The sequence below is a fragment of the Leptosomus discolor genome, chromosome Z (genome assembly GCF_034619465.1).
Source record: "Leptosomus discolor isolate bLepDis1 chromosome Z, bLepDis1.hap2, whole genome shotgun sequence".
NCBI lineage: Eukaryota > Metazoa > Chordata > Aves > Leptosomiformes > Leptosomidae > Leptosomus > Leptosomus discolor.
The window spans coordinates 62,619,017-62,637,536 of record NC_141419.1 but is presented as its reverse complement, the minus strand read 5'-3'; the positions used below and the strand labels follow the sequence as shown (position 1 = coordinate 62,637,536).

The 18,520-nt window shown below is 42.2% G+C and overlaps 1 protein-coding gene across 1 annotated transcript; it reads right to left on the bottom strand.

The window, feature by feature from the left end:
- Positions 1-3,016: 3,016 nt before the first annotated feature.
- Positions 3,017-14,555, bottom strand: AK3 (adenylate kinase 3). Its single transcript, XM_086479146.1, has 5 exons — positions 14,408-14,555; positions 10,073-10,192; positions 6,950-7,122; positions 4,635-4,753; positions 3,017-3,361 (listed from the first exon to the last, which is right to left on the bottom strand). Exons 1-5 carry the CDS (start codon positions 14,553-14,555, stop codon positions 3,238-3,240), a joined length of 684 nt encoding a protein of 227 aa, XP_086335272.1. The 3' UTR covers positions 3,017-3,237.
- Between the last annotated feature and the right edge of the window lie 3,965 nt (positions 14,556-18,520).

Sequence of the window (18,520 nt, the reverse complement as noted above, 5' to 3'; positions counted from 1 at the left end):
GAGCTGATTCTCCTCTTCTGCTCTGCTCAGACCCCACCTGCAGTGCTGTGTTCGGCTCTGGGGCCCCCAGCATAAGAAAAACATGGACCTGCTCAAGCAGGTCCAGAGGAGGGCCACAAAGATGATCAGGGGGCTGCAGCACCTCCCCTGTGAGGACAAGTTGAGAGAGTTGGGGCTGTTCAGCCTGGAGAAAAGAAGGCTCTGGGGAGACCTTACAGCCTTCCAGCACTTCAAGGGGGCCTCCAGGAAAGGTGGGGAAGGGACTCTTGATCAGGGAGTGCAGTGGTAGGATGAGGGGTAATGGTTTCAGACTGAAAGAGGGGAGATTTAGATTAGATATTGGGAAGAAATTATTTTGTGTGAGGGTGGTGAGACTCTGGCACAGGTTGCCCAGAGAAGCTGTGGCTGCCCCCTCCCTGGCAGTGTTCAAGGCCAGGCTGGATGGGGCTTTGGGCAACCTGGTCTGGTGGAAGGTGCCCCTGCCCATGGCAGGGGGTTTGGAACTGGATGGTCTTTAAGGTCCCTCCCAACCCAAACCATTCTATGAACCTGTGATTGTATGATTTGATGAAGGGGATGGAGGGAGCTTGAGGTACAAGGGTTAGGGTAAGACTTCAGTTGAAACAGAAGTTTTATCACAGTTCATATAGGGTAAGATGTCATGCAGAATTTGAAAATACTTCATATGCTACTAAAGTGGGTTTCTGACATTGCCAACTGAAAAAAATTAAAGTGGAAAAGCTTCCTGTTTGAGGAGCTGGAAATGCAAATGCAATTTGTAGACAAGGCCTTCCACAGAAGCTCTGCAATCCAAAATTCTACTGTGCTTTTCCAACTTGCTATCACAACAGTTCTACATAAAAATGTATACTGCAGTTGGAAGGCTGTAGTGAAGGACAGCTCATATCTGAAATAATGCTATCAGTACAGTCTTGGTCCTTTACTATATTGTTCTGATTGTATATAAGGTCTGGAAGGTATCTAGAGTTCAATAGTTTGCTGAACACAGTCTACCTGCAGTTGCTAATTTAGGCTAAAGCTGTACTGAGATCCAGGAATTTTCAGCTTTGGCTACACCAGATATAGGGAAAAGTCTTAAGTCTGCAGTATACACCAGACTGAGTATTAGCACAAGTGCAGTGGAAAAGTAGGAACTCCAGATCCACGGGTAGAAGCAGGTTTTTGTGTGCGTTGTGTTCTCTAGCAGGTCTTTTGTAGATGCACTGAGACTAAAGGAGCAAGCAGCAGCTCTGTCCCAGATGCAAATTAGAGATAACCAGCTTCACTAGTAAATTTTTTTTAACTTTGACAGATACTCCAGAGAGGATAGGTAAACACTGCCTCCTCCTTAATTAGTTAATTAAAGGAAACGAAGGGGAACTCATAACTTCAGGTTGTCTTTTAACTGGATGTTACATCCAAGGGTAGTAAGGACAGTGTAGCACAGTGACTTGCATTTGCTACTGTGAGCAGTAGAGCTACATCAATCTAGCAACCTGTGATATACTGAAATTTATTTTTAAAGTTTCTAAGGGACTAAAATTGGATGGTGTGGGAGTAAGTGTCAAATCATAAGGAGATTCCCTCCTCTTCTTCCATCTGAAACTTACATAGGCTGGCAAAAAAACCCCAAGCATAGCTGCTTTTTATTGAAATCAAAATGCATACATTGAAGTAAGCAGCACATCAGAGTTTCTCATTGTAATGTGGAAGCTACCGTTTTCTAACCATGACTTTTTTTTAAGGAGGTGCACCTCTAAATTCAGTCTACTGCCTCCATACAGACATTTCTGAAGATGAAAGTAAAGTGGTCAGCCTTTTGGCAAGCTCCCTTTAAAATGTAAGGAAAGCTGCTTGCAGTGATAGGTGCTACCAATACTGTTTACTTACAGTAATGGCAAAGCTTTACAAATTCTACAATCACCATCTTTTCTAGTCTCAAATGTGTCTCAATATTGATAATGCTAAAACTAGACATGCAAATGTAGTTCAAGGTACGTGAGCACCACAGCTCCGTAGTTGTTTACAGTCACTAAAAAAGGAGACTGGAACCTGCGTTAGTAGGACACAGCTACTTCAGACATTCCCTAGACAGAGTTGTTTGTTCCTCAGGTTTTGTTGACTCTTCTTAATCTCAATCTGGTGAGCATAAAAAAGGGGTAGGAGAGTTCACTGAAAAATCGCAATGTCTGCATTACCTAGACTGTTAAGAAGTGTGGCCTGTGGAGGTCTAACTCCAGTTATCTAGTGAATAAATAAATAGAAGAGCTTGTCAGAGACATGAATTAGGAGTATGAACTCATGAAAACCAGTCCAATTGCTACAGTAAAACTTGCTACAGGTGATATGACAAAATTAATAATCTGACCACTGGAAATCCTGGCACCGGCATAAAGGAGCAGTTGTTTTTTCAAAGACAGTACAAAAGACACATTCACTAGTCAAGATCATTGAGCTACAGGCTTACCAGATTACACACTCTGTTCAGTATTTGCTGTCTTTTTTACTAATGAAGTCTTATACTACTGCACAGAGGCCTTACCAAAGTTGTTACACATCACGGAAACTCCATTTCTCATGCCTGCAAGATAGCTGCTCTGAGTGCAGAAATACAGACATAGTAATAAGGCCAATCATCCAAGCAAGTGCTAAGGGTAATTTAAGCCCAGCAAAATCAACTAACATCCATGCAAGCAAAGCTAAAAGAAGGTGACTGACTTGCAAGTGATCAGCCTCTATCTGTGCCAGTTCTGGCCTGAAATGGCTTTCTGCAGAACGGTGGTCACAGTTCCCCACAGCTTTGGACTGGCCCAAACTAATCACACATTCAAGAAATGTGCTTTCATGTCCTTATTGTTGCTTTTTCATGTCCTTATTGTTGCATTTTTTTCATGAGTAAATCAATCGATGCACTTTGTAATTAAGCTGTATTCTGAAATGTGTTTCCTTCACCAGTCAGTATTTGGAAACATAAATATTTTCTGAATAAGACACAAGAGTACCTGATTTTGTTAAAGTCAGTTAGTATATTATAAAAATTAGGTATATTTAGTATAAAAATATACAGCATTAAAGTGAGAACCACAGGCAACAAAATTTTATCATAATGTAAGTTAAGGACAACATTAGACTTTAATTATTGATCGGTCTGGTAGACTACTTAGAGAACTCCTTGATGGCTGAATCTCATGTAATCACATCTGAGCTATAACAGACAAGCAGAAGTTAGACCTATTTTCACCTGGGAGTGGTGCCATCTTTCTGGCTCACATCTGGCAACTTGGTTTGGAGGAAAGCATATATATGTGGCCAGATCTTATTGGTTTCTGTTCCAGAGAAGGATTTCAATAAACCTTTTTCCCTGAGGAAGAAAAAGAAGAAAGCATTACAGAAATCAAATTGTTTAATTGTGTCAAGATCTCCAGTTCAAGATTGCCCTGGCATGAGTGTGTGTATATATATGTGATTTAACACCAAGAACAGCCATAACATTGGGAATGCAGGCTGGACATGCATTACTCTGTTCCTCAAACAGTGAGCTATTCACCACATGAGTTCATAAAACTGACAGTTGTCCACAGAGCACTTAATAACAACTATGAAGGGTAAAGAGAAGAGGCAATACAGTCATACAGCAGTCATCCAAACAACTGACTAACCAAGGTATTGTCAAGTTACACCTCAAAGATCGAAGAAGGTGCATCAGAACAAGCAAGTGAACCAGGCACAATCAAGTTATTCTGAATTTTGTTATGAATTTGTTTGAATTCTAGAATCAGTTCTAGTAGCTAGTTTTATCTGTAAACTTTAGTTATCAGTAATAATAATAGCTTAGGCCTATGTCTTACTGTGGTACTTGGAGGCATTTTCACTTCAGAAAGCTACCAAGGTCAGGAAAATCACTGTCAATCCATAAAAACTCCTTTAAAACTTAACCACCACAAAGACAGTGCTTCTAGTCTTCTGCTCAACAGTTTTGGTAGAGCATAATGAAGGGTGGTGGATATGGAGATAGAGGAAGGACAGTCACTTCAGGATGTTGTCAAAAAAAGTCTAAACTTTGTCTAAGCTTTACATTAAGAGAAACTTTGTGTATAATTTTGGCTCTTAAAAGAACTAATAATTTGTTATCATTCCACAGCGCAAATGGCAGTATTCTGAAATAGCTACTTATTCTCAAAGAGTCTTGCAAGCTGTACCCATCACAGTACTGTTCTTAGAACAGCCACTTTTAAATCCTCATTAAGAGTTTTTCTATTTGTAGAAAAAATTTGTTTTCTATTTGTATCGCTTCTTGACCCCTTGCCCTTGTTAGGAGGGCTTCTACTTACACATTCAGAAGAGAAAATACTGTTAAATCCTCCAAAAAAAAGGAACTGTCTCTGTTACCTTACTAATCACAGCCATGTTGCTCAGAACAGTACTATAATGCATTGAATAATGCACAGCGCTCTGCGTAAATCTAAATACGGCTGCACTGAAAGGCTCTTTTGCTAAGCACGCTCCTGGAGAGGTTTCATGCAACAGTGGAAAACATACCCATTTTACTAGGTTGATTTCTTATTGAGCTGATGAAAGATACACTAATGTGGAAGAAGCTTTTGGAATGTGGAAGAATAGATTTTACTACTTACCGATAATATTCTAGAACAGGTTTTGTTTGTGCATCATAAGCCTGTAGCCTCTTGGTAACCGTCTCTGGCTTATCATCATCACGCTGAACAAGTGGCTCTCCAGTAATATCATCAATGCCCTAATCGTGGTTAAAAGCAAACACTGGTGCGTATTTCTTATTTCTGTTTAAGTATGTTTTCTGTGACTTCCTTATTTAAATGATCATCAGTTTCCAGTTAGTCAAGGTGTAGATTTCTCAGTATTGGCAGTGAACATCAGCTCATAGTAAGTTGACTAATTTGTCCTCTGGAACATTTGCTGAATATGGGAAGTATGTAGACAAAACCTTCATACATGAGGGAAAACAATATTGTTGGCAATATGTACTTGTATAACAGGAAACAAGCAAGAGTCCACCTGGACCTTTGACAATACTGAAATGGGGAAAGGAGTTAATGGCCCTTTGAATTTAAGCTGCAAAATGGAAGAGTTATTTAGCAATAGCTTTACAAAAAATGGCATAAAAGCCAGCTGAAGTTTTTCTAGGATTCAGTGAACAGTGATAGGGACCTAATGTGTGAGCTATGACAGCTCCTACTTTACTTCACCTCTAATTTACTGAAGTGCTTTAAGTGATGACGGAGCTTTTAAGCCTTGAAACCTGCAATGACCGAAGAAATTATTGACCACTGGCGTATCTTCTGAAGGACTAACTAGTTGCATAGAAGTTGGCTCCTTCTTAGGTTCATTGCATTACTGTGCATTTAAGGACAGAACATGACACACCACAGATACAAAGGATTCTTTGCTCCTTTGTACATATTAATTAAATCAAGAATTTTTACTTTCCCTAAAGACAAGTTTAATCTGACATTTGGAGTGGAAACATGAGTGATCTTGCATGTACAATGCCAATTGGACCACAAAAATGTTTTTCTTTCCTGCTTGTATTCTGGCAGTCAGTTTCAGAAAATCAGTAACCGTCAGCGTTCAGTAAGCTTCTCTGTTCATGAAGAAAATCTGTTCCAGAACATCTGTATCATATTAGAGATGGATTTATATGGTCAAACTTACCTTGTTTACATAATACAATCATTTAAAACACTCAAGTGTTTCTCTCTAGCATCTGCGCAGGCAGCCATACTAGTGCCTTCATTGTACCTATCAAATATCGAGCCTTCAGCTTTGCATTAACTCTAAAGCCATAATCTTTTGGGTCTATTGAGCAAGTAAACATTTTGCAGGGCTACTGGATAACAGAGACAACTGTATTTCAGCTGTTCAGCTCCACTCAGTGTTTTCACTTAAACAGTGCAATCTACTTTACTATGTTGTGATATGCCTGCTAATTAGTGGAAGGTAGAGTGGAGTGTTCCTAATAGCAAAGCTGTTGCAGCTTTGGTAGGTCTGTTAATTCTCTGTTGCAGCTCACCTATGCTCTTCTGCAATTAAAAATAACCATGACTTAAAACACCACGTTTTAAACAATACAAAGGCAGTATTTCTAGTTGCTCGCTTACAGTGCTTACCTGCCATTTCAGCTGGCCTCTTTTCCTGCAACACTGAAATCCAAAACCTACAAGGTCTGCTGTCCTTCTCATGTAATTTAATAGAGCTTCCAGGTGAAATGTGATGCCACAACAGGTAAAGTATTTAGAGTTAAGGATGAAATACAGCTTAAGCTGAGTTGCACGGAGGCTAATCCAAGTTCCTCAAAAATCTTAAGGTAACCATGTACAATCATTATCTTCAAGTTTACTATTCTTCTTTAGGATATCTCAAGTCCTCTTTGATCTGTTGAGAAGCTTCCCTGACTGGCAAGTTTCTACATCTAATTTTGCGATACTTCAACTGTTCCCTTGAAAATACCTGTCCTGGTTAAATATAAACAGAAGGAAAGCATTAAGTGGATTCCTCTGACTGATGATTCAGTGTGCTTCCTAGATACAAAGAATAAGTCCTCTGGAGGAAGGGAAAGGAAACTACTTTTCAGACTGTACAGGCTGCAAACTTGCAGAACAGTCTAAGAACACGCTCAACTCCCATGCCAGTGTGCAAAACAGAGTATTCCAGATCAGTGAACAGCTTTAACAAGAGCTTACAAAACACCATGGTGTTTCGTTCCACAGGGGACAAACACATCGTCCATCAGCCTGAGCTTCCACCCTGAGAGGCAGGGTGTTACCAGAAAGGCTCTGTGCTCCTCAGAGATGAAATAAGCCTTTTTCTTCTGAGCTACTGCGTTTTGCAACAACGTATGCAAGCAACATTTTACTGCAATTGCCAAATGCAATGCAACATTTATTTAGCACTAACACTGACATGTACTGCTTACCTGCACTTTGGGAGGACTGAATTCAAGATTGTACACTCTGCCGCTCGCAGGGTGGATCCAACGTGCTGTGAGCCGATACTTTATGGTCTCAAATGGCACATCTAGGTCAATCACAGTGTCTATTTGGCATTCCTTATCCAGGGCTTCTGCCTGAGCAACCGTTCTGGGGAAACCTTTTTAAAGGAAACAACTTCATCACGATCCAAAGGCAGAGTTATAGTGAGAATTACCTGGATTCAGTCATTAGAGAAAATAACTGTCAGACACAAAATAAAAGCATCATCATACTGTAAAGGTTGAAGATACATCAGGTTTTCCAAGTATTTTTCAGTGTGTCATGTCATTTTAACTTGTTAAATGCCTCCCAGCTTCCATTTCCTCATTTCAGTTAATCATGTTCCCAAAAGTGTAATAAATAAATGCAAAAAGACCCCATACTCGTATGTACTACATACCACTACACTGAAGAAAAGCATTGTATACACATTTCGAACAATAAAAGCTACAGGCCATTCACTCAGAAGTCTGGAACAACCTAGAAACATTCGTGACAACTCTTACTTCCACAGTTGTGAAAGTCTGGCTTAAGGAGGTAACCATTACAAACGTGTTTTATTCAGTTGCACTAAGTCCAATGCATCTGCCAGAGGCAGTCCAGGATTAGCTTTACGTAAAAGAGTTACTTTAGAAAGAGTTCTGGAAGGTCTAGTGTATCAAACTGTCCTCAGGGATGATGACTGTGAGAACACTCAGGCTGAACAGGAATCTGTCTCTTCACTTAAAAGACACTGCATTTTGCCCCATGAACTCTATGGTTCTGGTAGCGTGCCTTAAAAGGCACATGCTGCTACTTGAGAAATCCAGTGGAACCTAAGGGGTGGGGGCGGGGCAACAACAGAGAACAAGGAAACCAAGGTCTCACAAAGAATTTAAAATGAAGAATTGACCACAAGAATGTTAGCAGTCAGAGCTACTGCAGAACATGTTTTTGCATCATAGATTCACTGGAATAATACCTCTACCCACAAAGCTCTTGCAGTCTCAGGTTCTTCAGTGGTTTGTAATTTTCATCATACTATACAAGTAAACTTCCCCATAAATACAAGTACTGATAGGTACAAACTTAAGAAACTCTTCTTGCATAACATTTGTTGATGAGTCCATTGCCTGAGTTGGGAACCAGCCAAGAACTAGCCTTAAAACAGAAAAAAAAAAATCTTGTATGGTCTTAAGGCTACTGTGTTTTATCTAACACATCACAAAAGGAAAGAGCTGATTAACTCAGCCCAAGCTCTTGCTTGTGCATTAAGTCTGATACGCCTGGCTTGCATTGCAGTCATCAACTGCCCTCATCCTATTTCTTTCACATTCACATTATTTCATAGAAGTGCTTCTAAACGTTAAAAGCAGGGGGACAGCCGGGATTCCAGCACTACCGTTCTTTCTTACTATTGACAAGCTAGTCAGCCACCACACAGCTATGCAGCTGGAAAATGACTGCGCTTTGGGACTTAGTAATGAGAAACTTCCTCAACAAATTAAAGTGCCTTTACAAAAGCATTTCATTGAAACTGAACCAGTGTTGGCTGCATACAGTGTTTTCTCGATATAGAAAAAATAATACACAAGATGTGATGAATTATGAAGAATCCATGAACACAGAAAAGTGCCCAAATTATACAACACATAAATCTAAGCAGATCAAGCCCATACACACGACTCGGACTGCTACATTTGCTACTGCTCTAGAAGCCACCAACCTGTCGTAAGGCAATGGAAATGGGCATTTGGCTAAGTGAGCACACAAGCAGCTCAGCAACTCTTATTTAGTGTGACATAGCTGACCTCAGCTGTTTGTTCTGAGTGGCAGTTAGAAAACTAAAGACTTTCTGGTTAACATATCTCAACAGAACACTATTGTTCCTACAAAGCTTATTATTCCAGAGCTATCCCTAGTGTAATTCATTTGGTCACATTACAAGTGCTGATGCAGACAAAATTTCTGCTCCAAGAGTTTAAAGAAGGGAGCACATTAGCATGCAGCAGAAATTGATTTATTCTCTTACAGTCTCCACACCATCCTCCTGTTAAGAGCTGCCAGTGTGCCCAGCTATACTGCTACACACGCAGATGCACAAGGCTGGAACTGTGTATACACAGGGTCTGGAACAAAAGAAAAAAAAACACCTGCAGCTCTTTCCTTTATTGATTAGGTTTCATTGTGCTGTTTACTGTGGGAGTTAAGCCTTTGTCTTCACTAAGGAGGACCATAACTGTGACTAAAGCCACCAGAACACATCACTGTATGAGAAGCAATTACAATAAAGCACTAAGGAACAGAGACCATGGTGGATTTTTCACTCCCTCTAAATAAAAAGCCACACTAACGACTTTTTAGTATTATCTGCTGAGACAGGTTGTCTCAGGACTAGAATCCAAACGCACACACATCCAGCCTAGATACTATCTTTGTGCTGCGCATCCAACTTTACTCCCATGGGCTTGGGCAACAAGAGCCATTCAGTTCACGAAGACAGCAGCAAATCCATTTTCTCTCTACTGTGAATGCGGAAGCAATGAGTTCATGGTGCAGAATGCTGAACAATTCACTCAACAGAACTGAAGAGCAAATGAAAGAGACCTTTTAGAGCACTTAAGCAGTACTTGCTTTCCACACTTAACCTTGTTGCTGCACCACATACCTACCTTTCTATTTAAGTAATTCCTCAGCCCTATTCTTCAAAAGCAGTCCATTCCCCAAGGACTTTAACAAGAAAAGGCTTTTTTAAAAATGCGTATTTTGAAGGGGAAATAAAGCATAAGAATTACCGGAATTGCTAGTTTTGAAATTTTACTGGAGCGTTGAACTACCCTTTTCAACACGAACTAAACAACCCTGTAATGCTCTGAAGGCAGGAAGCACCCAAAGCATTTTACAGCCAAAGAAACAGGGGCAGACTAGCCATGGAAGGTCTTATAACAAGCTGGCAACAAACACTGTCCAGTTATTATGACTCGAGGATGGCTACTGGAGTGCAGCTACTCACAAGTGACCAAAGCACTCCAAGCTTTCCAGTGCAGATTTTCTCTCCATATATAGTGATATACAATATGCTAACTCACCATCCAATAGCCAGTTGTACCGATCTAGACCTTTTAGCTCATTCAGCACTAGTCGTGTCATGATGTCATCTGGAATAAGCCGCCCTTGATCAATGTAGGACTTGGCAAGGATTCCAACTTCTGTGAAAGCAAGAGAAGTTACATTACACTATCTCTGACCTCCAGCAAGCGAAAAAAAAGCCCACAAGCCTGCCAAAAATTTGTTTTGATCAGGATGGCACAGAACAGTAAAGTTGTAGATGAGACAGACAGTATGCTTGCTGAAATTCAAAACCAGATGATCAGTTGGGATCTGATCATGCAAATAGGTATCAGCCTAATTTGATTGGTCTGTAGTTCCACATACGGTAACAGGGCACGCAGCATACCTCTATTCCCACACCCTCCAAACAATTTTACTAGTAAGTATTTGAAACATTTTGTTCCAAAAACTAAAATCAGGGAAGGACACTAGGTAAAATTATTCAAAAGAATAAATGTAAAGGATACAAGTTCATTAAGACATCAGCCCTCAGATTTCCTGTCAAGAAAGCTATTTTCTCAGTGTAGTGGCTAGTGATTAACTTACGACTTCACTACAGAGAAATGCCTTTGGTATTTAAGAGAGCAGTATGCAGCGCGACATGCTTGCCAGACATCTATTTTATGATTACTAGAGTTAGAAGAGGATGTTTATAGATCTTGTAAACTGTTTACAGGAGCACACAGACACTAGTATTTTCCCACGGAACTGACTAACCTTTAGTACCAGTCATTTAGCCCACTGGCTCACAAAATGCCACCCATGCATCACAGTCCCGGATACCACACCATGCCTCTACATGACAGGCTGCAAGCATGCTGTCGTTCACCCGAATCACGGGTATAGCCAGGAAGAAATTAATTTGCCTGGGCTGTGTCCTAGACAGTCTCCGTGGCCTTTGTTTATAAAACAATTATCCAATTATGTAAGTCACCCAGAATAGCAGCTAGGCTGGTTTTATTGTGGATCTGCAGAAGCCTTTACTTGCAGCCAATTCAGATCTAGTTACAGTAAACTAAACAGAAGAGAAAATGGGATGGACTGACATACCAACAGAAGATATAACCACTTTCAGCAGAAAGCAACTAAGAATGCCAGTCCCACCACTTGATGCAATAGTACAGCGGCCATTCTTCAGACAAGGCAACCGAAAAGCAATAGATGCTCTCAGGTTATGCAAACAGTAGCTTTGGTGCTGGGAAAAAAAAAAAGTAATAAAGTGATGATTTCCTTTATTTGGTGTTCACATCTATAATCAGGCTTTTAAAAGGCTGAAGACCATTTAGGAATAGGCACGATGCACCTTGGTCAGACATCAAATAATCCTCACAATGTTGAAAAGAGTCAGGCTCCAGTGCTTGAGTCCTCCAGCACATCACAAACTGGAAGGAAGGTGATAGTCTGCCTGGGTACAAAGTGTCTATTCTTCTCCCTACCTCCCTTCTTCAAGGTCAGCAAGTAGCACCTCTTTTATTTTTCCAGTGCACTTTGAACCATGTACCTTGCAAAAGCAGGCTGGGAGGAATAAAGTACATCTAGATAGTTTAATGTGTACTTAATGCTTGGATCTGTTACTGATTTACACTGCAGCACTTCTCTAGCCACAATGATCTAAGAATATGCGCAAGGCAAGGCTGATAGAGAACGGTACTAACAAACTTTGGAAAGACAGATGAGCTTTTGGGCCCAGAGAGGTATGGCAAGCTGTCAGGTCCTGTTATTAGACCAACAGAGCTGGAAGTGTGCTGCCTCTACAGACCAGGTCGTTTAGAAAGTCACTATTACAGAAGATAAAAATAGGCACAACTGTACCCAAACAGTTACATGTTAGGACAAAAAGTTTGTACACTAGACTACAGCTGCTTCCCCCCCGCCCGCCCACCCTGTCCATTGTTGGGGGTGAGGTTTTGTTGGGTTTATTTTGTTTTGTTTTTTTTCAACTTGTGTCTGAAAGCACTACAGGCATGGCAAACTTTGGAATTAAAGGCAACAGGTTTCTTTCCGGTCTAGGTGAAACAGGTATCCACATTCCGTGGTTTTGCAAAAGATCAGCATGTCCTACAGCAAACAAGCTCTAGACATATTCAGACACCAGGTTGGTCAGCACTAGAGAAGTGGTCACAGACTCTCCACTCTCCAAAGCAGCAGAATATAGTATTAACTGCAAATTGCTACAGATACTCACATGTTCAACAAGAATTTTCAGCAGACAAAGTCCATTTTCACAAGACAGTAAATGCCAAAAATGGCACAGTAGAACTACTGTTAATTATGTTTCACTTTCCAAGTGTTTTAACTGCCCAACTGAGCCTAACACAGTTCCCAAAGAACTGGGAATTGCTGGACTCTTCTATTATAATCAAAACTCTGCCTCGACTAAACTTGTCGAACATCTCTGACTGCCTCTCCTCTCCCTCCTTCAGCATACTACTTACCCTGCTACCTCAGTATTCATCTCAATTCTTTGGAGATCATTTCTGCAACGAGTGACTCCCTTTCAATAAAATTAAAACAGAGCTTCATCTGAGTTCATCAGTGGATTAAAAACTCTGTAGCAGATTCCTGTAAGTTCTACACCAGCTAATTAGGAGCAAACATCATCTCTGACACCCTCCACCAGCTTCTCTCCTCACATTCAGGGTTTTAATGTGCCTGCTACATTTTCATGTCATGTCTTGTTTCTCATTCACGTTCTTTAATCTGTCCAACCCACTTAGAACACTTCGCTGAATCACTTTCCACTACTCCGTATGTCCGTCCTCAAATCAAGCAATGGGGTATTTCAACTTGCAACTTCCTCTTCTCAGACACCATTCAGCTTGATTCTGGTGCTCTTTGATCTTGCTTCCAAGACATATTGAAAGAGCACAAAACCTAAAGCACTTAGGAAATAACCTATTTCCTTAATCTTCTGGTACGCCTTCCCTTTTCACTAGGTCTTACTTATGCTGAAAGTTCCTAACAGCAACAATTTTGGTTTTGTGACCCTTTGTAAATAAAAACTTATGCTTGCGCAATGGAACGCAACAGAAGAAGCATGAATGTGATCAGATATGCCTGCACAGGTGGTACTTCTAGCAAATGTTTAACCTGTAGATACTAACCGTGGTAAAGTCAGTCAACCAGGCCAAAGTCATTGTTCTTACAGAGCAAACAGAATTTGTGTGAAAAGAGATGTGGGAATCACATCACAGTTATTTCATAGTACAGCTAATTTTTCACCCTCAAACACACTTATTCCATAACGAAGACTGCCAGCTACCTAACCATAATACTGCTAAGGAACTTACAAGTGAATGAAGTCCTCTGCAGCTTCTAAGTGCTGGAAATAACAATACTCTCACCACATGCAACCTGAAATGGTTATTACAACATTTTCAACCCCACCATGAAAAAGCAGGTGCAGAAGTCAGGAGGGGACCTTTCATCAGTGGAAAAATCCCCTGGAGAGAGGGTTTGTGACATCTCAACAGAGAGACACAGGTCAAGCTAGGACTACACTGTAAGTATAACTCACGTCCTTACCTAATACAAGCAACTCTGTCTGCAAACACAGACCATGCTGAAACCTAAGCACGGTACAAACTTGCGTAATAATTTAAAAAGCACAGGGTAAGCAGTTGGAAAATTTGCCCATTGTTTTTGGAAGGCACCACTACAGTGATGCCTGCCAGTTTGGGACAAGGCCTTCTAATTTTGTAATAGCTGGTAATTCTAGGTGCCTCTACTTCTAGCCATTTAAGGGAGATCTGAAAAAGTCTGATTGCCTGCAACTCCTCCTCTTGCCCCGTCTGTTAAAAACACGAATATTTGTCCCTTTCAAGACACTTCAGCTAGAAGAACTATCAGAAAACACCTTACAAAAAAAGCTGGGTGCTTACAAAAAGCACCAAGATGAGGAAACGAGGTGTTACAATGGAGTAACAGGCCCCCCGTTCACGCTTACCAAAAGGACGCCAAGTGACAGCTTGTAGAGCCTCCTCAGCTGAAGCCTCTAGGCCCACTCCGGTGGCCTCTGGCCTCCAGGAAGAGCTGCGTGAAGACGCCCAACCTCGGAACCGAGGGATGGGGGGGGGGGCACACAGAGGTGGGACTGGGGAGCAGTAAACCCTTCCCCCTCCTTCAAGAAGCCCCCAGGGGGGTTCCCGGAGGGGCGGGGGGAGAAGGGGAAGGACTGGGGTGGGGGGAAGGACCGTGTCGTCCCCCTCCACGGCAGAGCGCGGGTGTGTCACGCCGGAGCTTCCTGCTGGCGGCGGGGGGCCGCCGCCCCCCCCCCCCCCCCCCCCCCCGCCCCGAACCGTCCCCTTTCCCACCTGTCTTCTTCTGCATGTTGTCCCTCAGCAGGTCGCCGCTGGAGAGGTGCTTCATCCCGAAGTGTTTAATAATCCGAGAGGAGACGGTGCCTTTCCCGGAGCCCGGGGGCCCCATGATGACGGCGCGCAGCAGCGGCGGCACCACCATGGTGCTGCTGCGGCGGCGGGCAGGGGACGGGCAGGGGCTGGCGGGCGGAGCCGCGGTTCGGGAGCAGCGCCGCCTTCCCGGGGAGCGCCGCCCCGGCCGCCCGCCGTGGGGACGGGGCGGGGGAGGGCGTTGGGAGACTGGGGACTGTCCTGCTGGGGGGAAACAGCGGCAGCTTCGCTGGCTGTCAGTCAGGGGCAGGAAGGAAGGACCCTTTACGTAAAAGCACCGGGGGTTGGGGGGGTGGGGGGGTGGTGTGTCTGGAATAAAAACAAACAAAAATTAAAGCAAATCGCATTTTAGAAAGTAAAGCATCAGAGAGCATTAGGGCATCAATGCCCTCACCGGCCCTGACCAACCTCCCCACAGCCCTCTGCTCAAGAGACCCATTTCGGCTGCCCCCAGAGCCCTCTCAGTCCCTGTTCCTGCTCTCGGTCCTGAACTATGGTGGGGAATCCCCAGACTGAGCCGGGACATCACTCGGTACCTGGCTGTCACTCAACGGCTCTTGACACACCCGGTGGCTGTCACCCAGCTGGGGTGAGAGGGCTGGCTGCCGGGCTCACACCCACAGCAGCCCGGCTCTTGCTGGTCTCGGACAAACAAGCTCTAACTGCAGTCGCAGGCAGCTACATTTTTAAAAAGCTGGGTCTGAGTTTTGTTTAAGATACTTAAACCTGAAGCGCTGTGGACTGGCCTTGTTTTGAGCAGCCTTCCTCCAAATGACATCCAGAGGTCCCTTCCCACAGATAGGATTCTGTGATTCTCAGCTATAGCAGAACACAGTGTTTTCACCAAAACCAAAGCTTGTACCGCTTGCTGAGTGCTCATGGCCATGTCCACAGCAGGAGAAGTCAGCCTTCCTGCTGCAGGTTCTGGAGATGCTGATGGATCCCAACCACTGTGAGCTAGAAAGGCTGCAGTGAAAAAGCGATCTCACAGAAAGCAGATAAAGCCAAAACGTTAATGAAATTCAGCTTCCCATTTTAAACTTGTTTAATTTCAATGGTTTTACAAGACATTTGCAACAGCAACAGGAAAAGATTCAAATGGATGTATGGTACTTAACAGCAGTCTGAAAACGGAAATATAGTCCAAAAACTGCCCAGTCAACAAAATAAATCACCTTAACAATTAAGTAGGAAGGTACTGGTTTAGTATAGAAATCTTAGTATGAGCATAAATCTTACTACACGGAGCAACGTGAACCTCCGTAACTGAACCTAGTAATGCCTTTATTCTAGAATGCAGTAGGACAGAAAGACTGAAGCATTCGGGGCTTTATAAATGTTCCCAGGGCAACATCTCAGCCTGCCAAAGCACCACAGTCTTAAACAAAACTTGGCAACAAAAAGCCATTTAAATGTTAGAAGCCATGCTGTTCGTTTTAAGTGCCACACTTGACAGACTTCTGAAAGGTGGAAGCTCACAAAATGTGTAGACAACATCCAAGTGTTCCTAAAGCAAATCTGTGGAAAAACTGAAGGTATTATATGAGATAAATATGCAACAAATAACTAGATTTGTCAGAGATCGTTAAGCCTTATGTCCAAAGTCACCAGAAAAAAGCAGAAATAATTTATCTGCCTGTTAAAGAGAGAACCTTAGGTTCAGCCTCTCTACAGGAATTACTGAGCAGCTCAGAAAAACTCCATAGAGGACTGCTAAAACAATCCCACTGTTGAATACTACTTAGAAACCCATCTGGACTTCATAAAGGATATGCAAAGAAGAGGTGGAAGTGGATAGAAAGGTAATTCTCTCACATGCACACACTCTTACTAACATACAGCCTTTGCAGAATGAAAGTGTGCACTTATATTACAAAAATCATGTACTAAAATAAATTATTGTTCCCCTCTCCTTGGCTACCTTTGTTGAGTCCAAACCTCATCCTAGTGGTTTTGTGCAATAGTTGTGACATATTCAGAAGCAGAAAAGGAAATCATGGGAGCATTTGTATTACTGAAATAGGTCATTGGTTCATTAGTTCACATACAATGTTTTACACATCTATTCTGTATTTAAAAATATGCACGTGATTTCTTTCTGCAGCCATAATTTTGATGTTTGGAACACAAAATTAAGGTTATTTTCATTCAAACTTAATTATTCATATCTTAGCACAGTAGCCAATGCTTAATTAAGACAACTTACATCGCATTCTGAATTAACCTTTTTCTGCTTACAGACCAGATGATTTATTCATACATGTAGCGTATAGGTACAAGGTAAAACCCTGACTCTTGCTCAATGAGCTTATTGAAGTTGCTCTCATGGTGGCTGAACAGTAGTCGAAATCTTGTTTCAAACAAGTCCAAATGTTCCTTCCAACAGACTTCCAGATTTCTCAGCATTTTTTCGAGCATAAGATAATCTTTACAGAGGCTTGTTAAGACTTAAATTGTCAAGAGTTCCTGTTACATCTTCTCCTTGGAGATCTAAATCTTTTCTTTTGAGTTTGATACAGAATTCCTTCAGTGCTGCCAGGTAAGTTCTTCCCAAGTGTTCTATTTTATACCAAAATGGTTTCTTACACAAGAAAGAAGTTATAGTGACTTTGATAGTGCTTCTGACATGGTCTCCCACCTAATTTTTGTACTTCATCTGGGAGGATGGGTGGACAATTAGACAGATGAAAAGCTGGCTGGAATCAAGGTCAAAGTGTAGCAGTTAAAAGTTTTGTACCCTACCCAGAAGCTGTTAACAAGTGTAGTTTGTCAGGGTCTACCCTGGCACCTTGTCCTGTTTAGTATCTGTAAATAACGCTGAGGAACAGACAGAGTGCACCCTCATCAACTTTGCAGGTAGCACCAAACCATGAGACCTTAGTGGACAGGCCCACGGGCAAGGCTGCAGTTCAGCAGGATCAGGTGGGGAAACGGGCCAAGAAGAAGCCTGACAAAGACAGGTGTATGTGAATTCACTAGTTCAACACTTAAGTCATGAGGTTGCTAACTCACAAGTTCTCTAATTCATAACTCACTACACATAACTAGTAATTTGTGCACCTATGAGCAGAGTACTTACCTAGCCAACGGTGAGAGTGCTCATCCTTCCTCCTCCATCATGGTGTAGGCATCCCCCATATCACACTAGGAAGCATGAAAACCTCAGCAGTCCGGCTGCTGTTGGATCCGCTTCAAAAACTTTTTGGGTAAGCTGACATATTTATGCCTTCCAGCTTGGAAGTTTGGCTTATAACACTTCCAGAAGTTAGTAGATCCTGAAGAAACTGCCAGACAACCAATACAAAAGGATTACAGCTGCAGGAGACAGCAAGTTGCAGGTAATAGTGGTTGCATAATGACCTTTAGCCCTTTCTGGCTACCATGTCCTGCCTACATGCTCCCAGTATGCATGAGGCCTTATCATGAGCTGTGTGTTGGCCAAAACCTGAGCAGGAGTTGAGCAAACAGTCACACTATGGTCACAGCTTGAAACACAGGAGGTTCCTCCTGAACATCAGGAAACACTTTTTTACCGTGAGGGTGACCAAGCGCAGGGACCAGTTGCCCAGCAAGGTTGTGAAGTCCCCCTTCTTGGAGATTTTCAAAAGCCATCTGGACATTTTCATGGGCAACTGGCTCTAGGTGATCCTGCTTGAGCCAGGGGTTTGGACCAGACAACCTCCAGAGGTACCTGCCAACCTCAGCCATTCTGTGACTGCCATAAACAGAAGGGATGGGAAAAAAAAGGAAAAAAGGGGAAAAAAAAAAAAAGGAAGAAAAAAAAGAAACAGGATGAAAAGAACACTGCAACAAAGTAACAAAGTCATTCCAATCACTAAGTTTGATTAATTTTCCTTCTTCCATTAGAACAAAAAACAGTGTTTACTCCTGAACGGTAATATGGTGATATCAGGCTAATTAACCTCCATGTTTATATCATACATTGTCTAACGAGCAACCTGAATGCAGACATATGACAGACAGCATGGTTAAAGAATGAGGTAATTTACCACAGTT

What these genes read in the sequence shown, in the direction of transcription:
- AK3 (XM_086479146.1), bottom strand. Translation starts at nt 14,555, where the DNA reads ATGGTGGTGCCGCCGCTGCTGCGCGCCGTCATCATGGGGCCCCCGGGC. An exon ending in TCAGTCCTCCCAAAGTGCAG is followed by an intron (nt 4,754 to 6,949) that starts GTAAGCAGTACA and finishes AACCACGATTAG; the next exon opens with GGCATTGATGATATTACTGG. An exon ending in CCTGTTCTAGAATATTATCG is followed by an intron (nt 3,362 to 4,634) that starts GTAAGTAGTAAA and finishes TTTCTTCCTCAG; the next exon opens with GGAAAAAGGTTTATTGAAAT.